Source organism: Ictidomys tridecemlineatus, chromosome 11 (assembly GCF_052094955.1).
Source record: "Ictidomys tridecemlineatus isolate mIctTri1 chromosome 11, mIctTri1.hap1, whole genome shotgun sequence".
Taxonomy (NCBI): domain Eukaryota; kingdom Metazoa; phylum Chordata; class Mammalia; order Rodentia; family Sciuridae; genus Ictidomys; species Ictidomys tridecemlineatus.
Genome location: NC_135487.1, coordinates 3,850,859 through 3,863,446, shown reverse-complemented (window position 1 = coordinate 3,863,446; position 12,588 = coordinate 3,850,859). Strand labels below are relative to the sequence as shown.

Below are 12,588 nucleotides of genomic sequence, written 5' to 3'. Positions count from 1 at the left end.
CATCATAATTACAAAATGATTTAACCTGGCAAAACCCAAAAATCTTTTATTAACCACTTGAAAAAGCTTAAAAATTTTTTTTAGGTAAGAAAAATTATAATAATACATGAGTATTTTATAAACTAATACCACTTTGTCTCTTTGAATACAAATGTGATTCATCCTTTCAAAACCAAGTCACAAATCTTATAAATACCAGGAAGTTAAATCTGGAGCTAATCTTTCTATCTTGAATTGAAAAATCTCACTTTGATTAACTTGGTATACATGCACATATCTACAGAATATATTTCATCAAAATGTAACTCTTTGAAATGAATTTTTAAAAATTAATTACTTTTAGACTAGATGTTAAGTCGGACAACCTATAATCAGTCTACAAGATGCCTTCTAATATATATATATATAACATTTATTTCAGTCATTTATTTACATATCATTTATTATTTGAATCCTATAACATAGTCCCTTTGCCTGGTTCAAAACTCCTTAGCAGTTGTGGCACACTTAGGTCAACATTTCAAATTACCCACTCCAATTTTTCTTAGGGCTAAATAAATTCCCCCAAAATATAACCATAGGGTGTAATGAATAACTAGGTATTAAGAAACAGCACACTGAAACATTAAGGATTAAATTTGCTCCAGTAAGACAGCTGTATCAACTTTTTCTGATATTAATAAGGTACAACAGAAACACTAAATTCTGACTTAAAGAGACCAAGATTCTGGCCCAGTTCTGCTATTTTCCAATTGTGTGACCTTGGGTAAGTTACTTAATATTTTCAGTTTTCCCAAATCATTAGAGAATCAGAGATCTTCTAATTCTGCTTTAGGCACAAATCTCTCTAAAATTTACTATCGTTCAATAACATCTTAAGAATTCAGCAGCCTTATACAGGTATATAGGCATTAGTTAATGATGTTAGAAGTAAAATACAATATTTTTCTAGTTATTCACAGTAATTTTGTTTAGCACAGCCTATTTTTGAACGTGCAAAAACATAAAAGAATTTTAAAATATTTAAGCTCAGAAAACTCTCTCCAAACATTTCTCATCTGATTAACACATTTCTTTTCATGGAAAAGATCTTAAAAGGAAAATATTGGGCATAGAAATAGTCTAAAAAAATTTACTACGTCATATAGAATATTTTATAGGGATGAACTTAAGAGAGTTTTATCGTACTAAATCTTTTTTGGTCCATAAACTACATAACCAATTGAATTATAATGCCATCATATATTTCTATAACAGGATAAAAACTCAAAAAACTTAAAAATGGATTGCTTTTAAGATTCTAAAGTTTTAATTTAATAGCAAAATAAGATTAAACTTTCAAAAAGTCTTACTTAGAAATCAAAAGGAAACTGTTAACTAGGAGAAAGTTCATAGAAAGTTCTGTATTAATTACACACTATAAAACCTTTGTAATTTTATGTGCTTATGCATGCTCCCTGCACTTCGTCCTCCAGAGGGAGGTACCATGGGCCATAAAACTTTAAAGCACAGAAGACCAAATCACAGGAGCCTTCACCTCCCTTCTCTCAGCCCCTAAAGTGGTTTTATTCTCATTTCTAAAATATCACCATGATGATGTATACGGTTTGGGGAATAGAGATAAAATTCTAAAATCTACACTCAATTCAAATAGTCAATATTTACAGGGTACCTTTTCTGAAAATAGCACTGTGCTAGGTGCTTGACAGATGGGCTTACACTGCACTGCATATGAACAGTCTTGTTTCTGAGAAAGCTGGCTGTTAAAGAGTTCTGAAAACCAGTGATGTTCAGAGCAGAGGAGTGTACCTTAGCTTCTGGCTCAGAGTTTGTGGTCACAACCTGGTATGTTTTCTATTTTCTGTCCAAAGCCTCTATAAGGAACCTAGCTACCCATGGTAAATACAGTGTGTGTGTGTGTGTGTGTGTGTGTGTGTGTGTGTGTGTGTGTGTGTGTGTTTTCTTGACACCACAACTGGCTGTTACAGGAAAAGCTTCAGTCCTCCACTATGATACCAAACCAGGCTGTGGTGATTCAGCCCAGAGGCTTTTAAAGAAGAAAAAGCAGAGCAGCTCTGTAAGTGCCATCTCAACCAGGCTTCCTCATCCAGCACTCACGGGATGTGCAGCCAGGGCCTAAAAATGAATAAGACCATGACCAGCCGTCAGGTTCCCCTTAATCAGCTTCTAAACTGTACCATTTCCAGGACTTAGGCTCATGCTAATGTAAACTGGATGTTTTTAAGAAACACAATGTTGGGTAAATTTTCCCACTATGCATTATGAATATGGTGATTTCACTATTGGGGAAAAGAAAGTATTAAGAACTCAAAAAGGCAAAAATGTTAAAACTCATGTCTTAAATTTTTGGTGTTTCTGGTTAAAGTGTAATAAAGAAAAACTGCTTTTACACTGGCAAGGAACTGTTCACATGGCAATACTGCATGAAAATGTGTTTTTAATTAAAAGCTACTGTGTAATGTTTTTAGACTAGCTATAAATGATTAATAACATGCCAGTTTTTAAATCCTAATAACAGTATCTTAATAAAATTAAGGTATATGCTGGTTTCAACTGCATCAGTCTTCAATCCAAATAGTCAAACCCTAACCCTGCAAGGTGGGAGTGTCAACCAAATGTCAGTGAAACGTTTCACTACTGTTATCTAACAAAATATGCATGTATGATATGACTCTACAAAAATAATTTTCTAACCTACTTCACAATAAAAACATAACTAGTGAAGCTCTTAAAATTGACAGATGATTTATCTGGCTGACAGCTATAATTCTAGAGAATGAACCATCCTTTCTAGTCAACCTTCAAATATTTTCCAAATGATAATTTTAGAGGCATACTATAATTTAACTAAATCTTTCTAAAATATATAAAAATGCTCATTCACTTAATTAACAAGAAAAAAGTAGAACACTTGCTTTCAGTTTTGTTTCCAAAAATTCTGATTCAGGTTGCCAAATCCTTTATTTAAATAAAGAAATGTATTTGACATGTTCCTTGGGACAGGCTGTGCCTTCTGCAAGGTAAACTGTAACTATATTAACTCTAAACTAGAAATTACACATCGTTTTGATTTATAATTATTAAAAATTAAATAATGAGTTCTACAACGATGGAGACTGTTATTCAATCAAGTTGATTATGATTAATCTCTCAACCTCTAGACCAAACTGTTCAAAATAAGTTGATATAACAGTGTATCCAATTGCTAAATCTTATTGGGAATATATTTGATCAACAACTTGGAGTGGTAAAATTAAAAGGAAGCTCTACAATTTTCTGTTTAGCTCTAATTATTATGTGCTGAGATTTAATGAGTAGGAGAGGAACTGATTCAGGAAAACATAAGCACATATTGTTACATTCAAGTCAGCACAGTGCTCACAGCAGCCAGCATTGTCCTGACTAACCTCAGACCTTCAAAGCACTGTTCATCCAAAATAGATATTAATTAAGCACTGACTATGTGCCAAGCATTGATCAGATTTTGCATTATTCTTTTCCAATGCAAGTCTCCACAATGTATTAAGCCCAATTATAATTACAGAAAAGATTTTTAAAAGGGTAAAAAAAATAATTTTTTTAAGTAAAAAACATTAACTAGTTTTGCTCTTTAATAACCTTTCTCCTCCTTCCTATTTTTAGATGGCCCAGATTTACCTTTATCCTGTCAATCATGTTACTAAATCCCTAGTCCAGGTTTGGGTAGACTCATAACTCAGGTTTGATAAACTTCTATTCTGCATTTACATTTTCAATCTAAAAATATGTGAATGGGGCAGGTAAAGTACAGGCACAGAAGCCCTTCAATCCATGACTTCAATTTGGGTTTGAGAGTACCCTATCCTGCTTTATTCCATACAATTCCAACTTAAGTTACATGTGATCAAGTAAATCTATTTTCTATTACTGACTGGAGGTAAGCATTTGTGGGACTCTAATACATGAAGCACCCAGAAAATACTTTACATTGGACTTTCTCAGTTAATCCTCTGATAAAATAGAAAAGCTTCATTACTTCCACTTTACAGATGAGGAACCTGAGGTTGAGATTCATTGTCCAGGATCCACAGATACAAGTGGCTCAACTGGGATCAAACATGACCTGTGGCTTCTCCCACATTGCCACACTATTCCTACTCTATACTACTTGGTATAGGTCTCTAGTATTACACAACTGTTCTATTAATATCCAACATCTGCAGAGTGCTTTGGCTTTCCTGTGTGACTGAATCCATTGCTTTGTGAATCCTCAGTAACCTTATGAGGAGAGAGTTCTTTCTGCGACCCCAGAAGGATTAAGTAACTCATCTAAGATCACACAGCAGTTAAAAGGCAGAATCCAGGCCTTCTAAGTCCTGGTCAAAAGCTGATTCACTGCACTGACAGAGGAGTCACTCTCACTGCCAAGCCCACCCCTTCCTGTTAAGTCAAAAGCTTTTTCAAATCCTACCTTCTATAGGTGGCACGGTGTTGAGAACACAGTAGGTGCTAGTTCCGCAGAATACACTTTGGGAAACGCTCTAAGGAAACAGAAAATAAAATGTAAAACTAATCTTTGAAAAAGATATATTCTGGCTCTTCTGTGATATTCCTGACAAAGATGCAAAACCTGAATCTAATCATGAGGAAACATCATACAAATCCAAAATGAAGAACATTCCACAAAATGACTGGCCTGCAATCTTCAATAGGGTCAAAGTCAAGAAAGTCAAAAAGGACTAAGAACTGTTCTGTATTAAATAAGACTGAAGAGACAACAGAATGTATCCAAGGTTCGGATTACACATTTTTTTTTTTTAAACAAAGGTCACTGCTGGGTCAACAGGCAAAACTGAAATAGGATTTGAGGATTAGAGGGTAGAGATGTCCCAATATTAATTTCCCAATTGTGATTAATATATTATAGTAATGTTCTTGTTTTTAAGAAATACATAACAAAAGTATTTGAGAATGACAAAATTATCAACAATTTATTCACAAATTTCGGGAAAAAGTTCTTTTCACTGCAGGCATATGATGGTTGCAAAACTTAAGATACAGCCAGGTGCAGTGACACATGCCTGTAATCCCAGCAACTCAGGAGGCTGAAGCAGGAGGATCTTAAACTCAAAACCAGCCTGGACAACTTGGTAAGGTCCTGTCTCGAAGTAAAATAATAAGGGCTGGGGATGCAGCTCAGTGGCAAAGCGCTTGCCTAGCATGCATGAATCCCCAACACCACAAACAACTACTTAAGATTTGTGTGTGAAAAAAAGAACCCTGCTAGTGAACATTCATTATTTTTGTTACTTTTTTAAATGGGACACATATGTGCAGTACATAGAGTAAATTTTTACTAAGAACCAATGTTATATTTATTTTGCAGTCAATCAATATCAACATTATTAACCATTTCCCAGCAATATGCCCAACACCCAACTCATACAAAAGAATCTCAGTGCCAACCAGCAGTATGGAGGCTGGAACAATCAGGAGGAAGTCGGAAGACAGAGTCTCTGCTCTCAGGCTGCTTCAATCAGATAAAACTATAGAGTTTTCATATTAAAATCTACACAAGGGTAACTTAAAATTTTTTTCTTTGGGTCTTGCCAGCCAATTATTTTCAGTCCTAATAACTTTTTTGTTTGGTTGTGGTATTATGTAAAATTTTAGATTATGCATCCTACGTTATAAACTATCCATTTGTATACTTAGAAAACCAAAGATTGTTTACAAGTTCAGCAACCACCCTTAACATTTCTTATTTCAACTATAAAGAGCTCAGTAATATCACTTGCTAGCTGTCCTTGGGAAAGTAACTGAACCTCTCTCTGTATTTCCTCATCAAAAAAAAAAAAAAAAAAAAAGACAAGAGACCACTCTTGTCTTACAGGGCAGGAGGGGGAAATAAATGGAATAATACATTCCAAAGTACTTTGGGGCTGGGGATGTGGCTCAAGCGGAGGCGCACTTGCCTGGCATGCGTGCAGCCCGGGTTCGATCCTCAGCATCACATACAAAAACAAAGATGTTGTGTCCGCTGAAAACTAAAAAATAAATATTAAAATTCATTTTCTCTCTCTCTCTCTCTCTCTCTCTCCCTCTCTCTCTCTCTTTTTAAAAAAAAAGTACTTTAAATTCAAAAAGACCTAACAAATAAAATAAGCAATTGTTACTATGTTAATAAAGATACTCTTCAACAATCTCCATTTTCTAAGAACAAAGTGAGGATAGCCTGAATTTTTTATGCCAAAAAGAATGTTAAAACCTGACTAAACTTGACTTCCATGAATTTTTAATTTTCCTCTCCCTTACATCCATAGTCAAGTGCTTCAGAAGTCAAATTATTTTCAGGGTCCATATAATAAATCCTTCACCATAAAATGCCTTCGAGCTACCAGGATAACCATCAACTCCTTAATTCTTTTCTGTTTCTGGAAAAATTCTTGTTCTTAGGCTTTTAACTGTCTCTCTTTGAGTTCATCAGCAGTGGCTACCTATAGTAATATGTGCAGTAACAACCTGGGGCTGAGCACACTGTGCACGCTTGTAATCCCAGTGGCTTGGGAGACAGAGGCAGGAGGATCGGGAGTTCAAAGCCAGCCTCAGCAACTTATCAAGGCCCTAAGCAACTCAGTGAGACCCCGTCCCTAAATAAAATATTTTTTAAAAGGGCTGGGGATGTGGTTCGGTGGTAAAGCACCCCTGAGTTCAGCCCATGATACCTGGGAAAGCATCTGGATCTAAGGATCCTCCCTCTGAACTATGGACTACCCTCAGAGAATGGAATGACAGCATGCAAAGAGGCTGATGTGACATCAGCAGAACCTGCCTTCCTCCGACATCTACAGTCTCCAACAGCCCACTGCAACACCAAGGCAACATTCTCATGCTCATACAGATTCTAAACTGAAACTTTTAGTTTATGGTGCTAGGCCAAGTGTGTGTAATCCCTGTAATCCCAGTGACTCACTCCAGAGAATGAGGCAGGAGGGTTGCAAGTTTGAGACCAGCCTCAGGAACCTAGCAAGATCCTGTCTCAAAATAAAAATTAAAAAGGGCTAGAGATATAGCTCAGTAGCTAAGTGCCCCTGGGTTCGATCCCCAGTACCAAAAACAAAAGTTTTATGGTGTTTAAAAAAAAAAAATCTTATATTCAAGAAGATATTTTCTGATATCCTATTACCAAAAGCAGACAGCGAAAGATGAAGCATTTTTCAAGATATCTTAACCATGATCCCAGTCAAAATTTATGCTCAGTGAGACACGCTAATGAACAGACTTCATAAAAAAAGGATTTTCATACCCAAATTCAAAGTCTGATGACAAGTAAATCAGTGGTAAAATGTTCCAAATAAACAGGAAAAAGTAAGCATGAAAATAGTATCTATAACAAAAATATCATGGACAAAATCAAGCATGCTTTCTTATAGCAGTGGTATAATAAAGTTTAACAGTTAATTTAACTAGGAAAGCAACTCACATAAGTTGAGAGTGAAATCTAGTAAGTCATCCTAACCTTAAAACCTCTAGGCTCTCACAACACATTAGCAAAAGCACAAGAAAAGTGGAAAGGGAATGGCTGCTTTTGAAGATTTCCTGTGCTGAGCAGTGAGTGAGGGTCTTGCACAGGACCACAAACTCAGCATCGCTGTCACTAGATGCCTGTCTGTAATACTGTGGTAACTCAGCCACAGAGGGAGGAGGCAGCCCAAGTATCTGTAGAGCTGAAGTGGTCCATCCCAGTTCCCCAGTTCACTGTGGAGAAGTCCAGGCAAACCAGCCTCTCAGGACAACAGGGCAGACTGGAAAGGCACAAGCTTTCAAATCAGAGAGATGTGGGCTTGCACCCTCCCTCATCTGTGGAAGTCCTGGGCTCTACTTGGTCAAGTCTTGCATTGGCCCATGCATTAGTCCATCAGAAAGCCTCTAGTGGCAAGGCTAGGCAGCCCTCTGAGTGCCTCTAGAGCAGCCTGGGTTTCCCTCCTTATTGTTATTCCTTCCATTTGGTCTAAAATTATGAAAGGAGCACCTGCCACATGCCAGACACTGTTCTGGGAACTGGGATCCAGCAGTCAACAAGACAAGCAAGGGGCCTGCCCACCATAGATGCATGTCAGAGGAGCAAGGCAGACAGTAAGTGGGATACTTTCTAATAGGGATAAATGTTACAAAGGAAACAGAAGAGTGATGTGCTACTATGAGAACTCAGTGGAACTTTTTTTGTTATTCCTAAATGTACATCCATGGTGGGGTAAAGGAAATGCTTGATTAGAAGATCAAGAAACCTGAATTTCATCATTAAACAAATCAACAATTCTCAGCCTCAGCCGGTCATCTAGGGAGATTTTTTTTTTTTTTTTTTTTTTTAATTCTGATGCCCTGACTGCAATCCTGACCAGTTAGGGCAGAATGTCTGGGGAGTGGACCCCAGCATTAATAGTTCCCAAGTGATCCCAAGATGTGAAATAAACAGTTGTGTGGCTCTGGGCAACTATGACTTTCCTGGTTTTCTCAAGAGTCAAATGGGAGGTTGACTTGAGCAGGGCTTCTCCAACTTTATGTGCATGCAGGTCATCTGAGGATCCTGTTTAAATGCGGGTTCTGATTCACAGGTCTGTGTGGGGCCTGAGAGTCTGTCTCTAAAAAGCCCCAGGTGATGCCGATGCCGTGATTCATGGACACACCTTGAGTATCAGGAACCAGATGATCAACCTAAAAAATCAGGAATTAGATAAATGGTCTAAAAAAAGATCCTTCCAGTCCTGACATTCCTTAACTGCATAATTCTATGAATTTTCAATAGGTTAAAAAGTACTTTTGTCTGCTAATACAGACTATAATACAAAACTACACCAAAATATCCAAGCAAGATAAATTAAGAAATACCATAGAAATAGTTAACTCAATTAAGTATAGCACCCAGTATCTGCTAGAAGTACCCAAGGGGAAACGCAGAAAACTAAAAACTATATTTCCAGCTTTTCAGAAAGTACACTATCTAGTGGAGGAGACAACAATGAAAATGGAGTGATAAAAAAATAATGCATCGCACATTAAAGGCTAAAATGAGGGGCAGATGGTGGCAGTGTGGAAATGAAGTAACTATTAATATGCTAAGGACAAACTCTTTGAAGGCAGGGGCTATGTTTTACTAATTTTGTCTCTCTTCAGGTCAGTATGTTACACTCAGGCACTTTCATTACATATGTACATAGTTTTTGGATGATGAATTACTAAAACAAAATGCTATATAATAAGAAGTGATAACAGTCTTTGGAATAGAAGAAGTATCATGATGAAAACTGTATTTACAGTTCTTTGAAATAAGGACTGAGGATGTTTAAGTCTCCACAGAGTACCTTTAAAGCTAACTAAGAATCCACATAGCTTATTAAATCAAAGACAGAGAGAGGCCATACTGAGTGCAATAAACCACTGTACCAATTACAAGTGATGCATTAAACATTTTTTGTCACTCTATCCTGACTTAGATTGATTCATGAAGTGCACAGCCACTGCACATAGCATTACATACAAATAATCAAGGCAGAATCTGAAATCCTTCACCCCTTTAGTAAACTCACCAGACTTAGGCAGCATTCTAGGAGTGGTGTCTACATTAGTCAGGCAGCCTAACTCTAGAACAAACTGTATGATGGTGCAAATACCATAAATATTTACTTCCAGCCTGTGTGAAGTCCAAAACAGATGTTCCCAATCAGCAGATAGCTCTCCTCTAAGCAGTGGCTCTGGCATCTGAGTTGCTAAGTCCATGGACTCCTCTGCACTGAGCCAGATGAGAAAAAGGCACAAACCTGTGCACAAAGACTCTGGAAATAGGCCTGGAAGTGGCACACTTCTCTGCTCTCACTCCACTGAAGAGAACTGGGCCACAAAGCCACACCTAATGCAAGGGATGCCTAGGAAGAGGAAGTAGGTTTGGGGACCAGCTAGCAGTCTCTACCCACTGCCATCTGTAAACTGTCTTTTACTTACAGAAAAGTCACTCCTTCCAGAAATGTTGAGTGCCAACCTACAACTCCACCTTAACTCCCAAGGCCATTCAGCATCTAGTTTTTGATCTATGATAAATCTTTTTCTAACAAACTCAAAATCAGACTGTACCAAGGGTATCCTGAAGGGATGTCTGGCTTGTTCATCCCAGTGTCTCCAGTACTTAATTCAACATCTGGCATATAACAGGAGCTCAAATGTTTGTTAAATTTATGAAAAAGTAACCCCATCCCAGCCTTGGGCTTTACCAAAGGTCTCCTTTTTTCTTTAGACACTGCTCTCCCTCTACTAACACTACCCGAGTTGCCTCCTAGCTCTGGTACCCTGGACAACGGTTCTGAGGTGCTGAGCCTAAGTGTTCCTGCCACAGAGACAGGAGCAAATGACTGACAGCAAGATAGAAGCCAAGGAGTCTTGGTTTAGTCATGCTATAACTTTTTTTTTTTTATTTAAAAAGAACAAGATCCCTTTGCTTATTCAGGAAATAAGGGAATAGGACCAAAGCTATTTTAGACCCAGTTAAGGAAACTGAGATGGGGGATATGCAATAGTGTTCAAGATACTAATGACTAATATAAAACTTCTTGATTGCGCACATACCTGCTAAATACAACAGCACAAGATCTGTCAAAAGACGTGCTTTGGGGATACTCCATAAAACTGGGTTAATAACATCTGAGACAGAATATCCAACAAGTACCCCTAAGCAGCTTTATCCTTTTCCTGAATCACAAAAGGTCAATGGGAATATATATACATAGTACAATACAAAAATATTTTGTGCTCATTATCTTTCCAAAAGTGCTGCCATACCATAATAACCTCACAACACTCCTGTGGGATAAAGTCAAAATGAAGGCAAGACACATACATTAAAAGGATAAGGTCCAGGTCCAGTAGGTAGTGCTACCTCCTCCTAGGGTGGGCAAAATTAAATAGTGAAATGGGAACCTCTAAGAAACTGGGGCCATTTGGGGCTTTTAAACTGAGTTCCACACCTAGATTCGAGTCCAAAAGCAAACAAGTAACTAGAACAGACCACAGAGCAGCTGCTAGTTTAAGCTCATAGGAACTAGTTCTAGAATATAGCAGCCTGATTTACTGTCTGAGAAATCAAATCAATTGATTCACTACTACAAGATGTTCATGTAAAGTGTATTTAAAGTTATTTCAGAATTTTTTTAAAAAAATCTTTCTAGATATGAATCACAATCTCATCAGAATTCTCATAAATTTAATTGGTCAGGAAGCCAGTATACTCAACAGTCTGAAAATAATGAAAGAGCACTTAATAAATGTCCCCATTTATACAAATACACATATTTCAATAGAACATATTCAGGAAAAAAACTATTGAAAAAAAAACTATTCAAGATTTTAAATTACATTGTTTTAGCAAGATTTATCATTACTAGTACTAATAACAACAATATTTTTAATACCTCAGAAACAGAGAATAATCAAATATCAGCAGAATCAGCCCAACAAATTAGGCCTCTATCTAAATTATATACACATAAAGTATTTTTTAATATAAAATTTAATTTTCATCCAAAAAGGTAGAAACAGACATTAAGCCTATTCCAGAAAGGGGGATGCCAAGGCACAGCTGGGGCACTTGGTCAGGACAGCAAGCCAGGAAGGAACAGGTCTCCAGATCTGGCACCCCACACCATCAGGGACTGTTTCTACAAGAACACAGCTCACTCCCTCAGAAGACAGGAATGCTCCTCCACAAAGAAAGCATCCAAAATTTAGGGCAGAGAAAAGAAACAGGCAGCTCTGACAGAAAGCCAAAGCAATGAACACACAGAGGAAAAGAGTGCAGCACGCAGTAAGCTAAGCTGGGCAATGGGCGCCCTAAAGGCAAGGGGCTTGGGAACAGAGCCTGCTGTACAGGCCCAGCTGATGATCTTGTCTCAAGATTTCTGTGCTTCCCAAATAGTTTCTGTTCCATGCACCAGACCAACCATCACCTACCACTTCTGCCCACAACATCAGAATCTCATCAAAGGAGAGAACTGACACTGTTCCTCACAGCAGAGCAATGGGTGTATGCCAAGAAGATGGTAGCCGTGCTCCCCCTGAATGGAACACAGCTATGTGGGAGTCTCGCTCAGTCTGCACAGCCAGGACCAGGAAGGAAGCCAAGACATATTCCAAAGGCCAGAAGAGGTTGTCACAAAGTCCACGCACATCAGCTCACCCACTGTACTGAGAATAAGAGCTCCAATCCACGTTCCTAGTTTGGTTACTACTAAACTGCTCATAATTCTAACAAGCTTAATTATCAGGCTGCCAAGCCGAGAGATCAGAGGAAAGAAATCAGAAGAGGAAGATAGCCAACAATTGACACATAGGCAAACACAAAAGAATGACAAGGGACAGCAAGAAGAGACTTTCTATTTAAACATTAAAAAGGACACAAGGAGGGCTGGGGTTGTAGCTCAGTGGTAGAGTGTTCCTCTCACATGTGAGAGGCCCTGGATTCGATCTTCAGCACCTCATAAAGATAAATAAAGGTATTGTGTCCACCTACAATTAAAATATTTTTATTAAAAAAAAAAGGAC

The 12,588-nt window shown here is 37.7% G+C and overlaps 1 protein-coding gene across 19 annotated transcripts in view; it reads right to left on the bottom strand.

Moving 5' to 3' along the window:
- The window catches only part of Camta1 (calmodulin binding transcription activator 1), a 756,735-nt gene that overhangs the window by 722,803 nt on the left and 21,344 nt on the right, over positions 1–12,588 (bottom strand). For 14 of the 19 annotated variants that reach the window (XM_078025166.1, XM_078025165.1, XM_078025169.1 and 11 more), the window contains exons 2-4: positions 8,688–8,715; positions 5,976–6,047; positions 4,472–4,541 (exon numbers count right to left, since the gene is read on the bottom strand). The exons of 2 other annotated variants lie outside the window; for them this stretch is intronic. In XM_078025166.1, coding sequence (XP_077881292.1) covers positions 4,472–4,541; positions 5,976–6,047; positions 8,688–8,715 — 170 coding nt within the window. The remainder of the gene's footprint in view (positions 1–4,471; positions 4,542–5,975; positions 6,048–8,687; positions 8,716–12,588) is intronic. 3 more of the 19 variants (XM_078025173.1, XM_078025172.1, XM_078025175.1) reach the window with 3 other exon arrangements.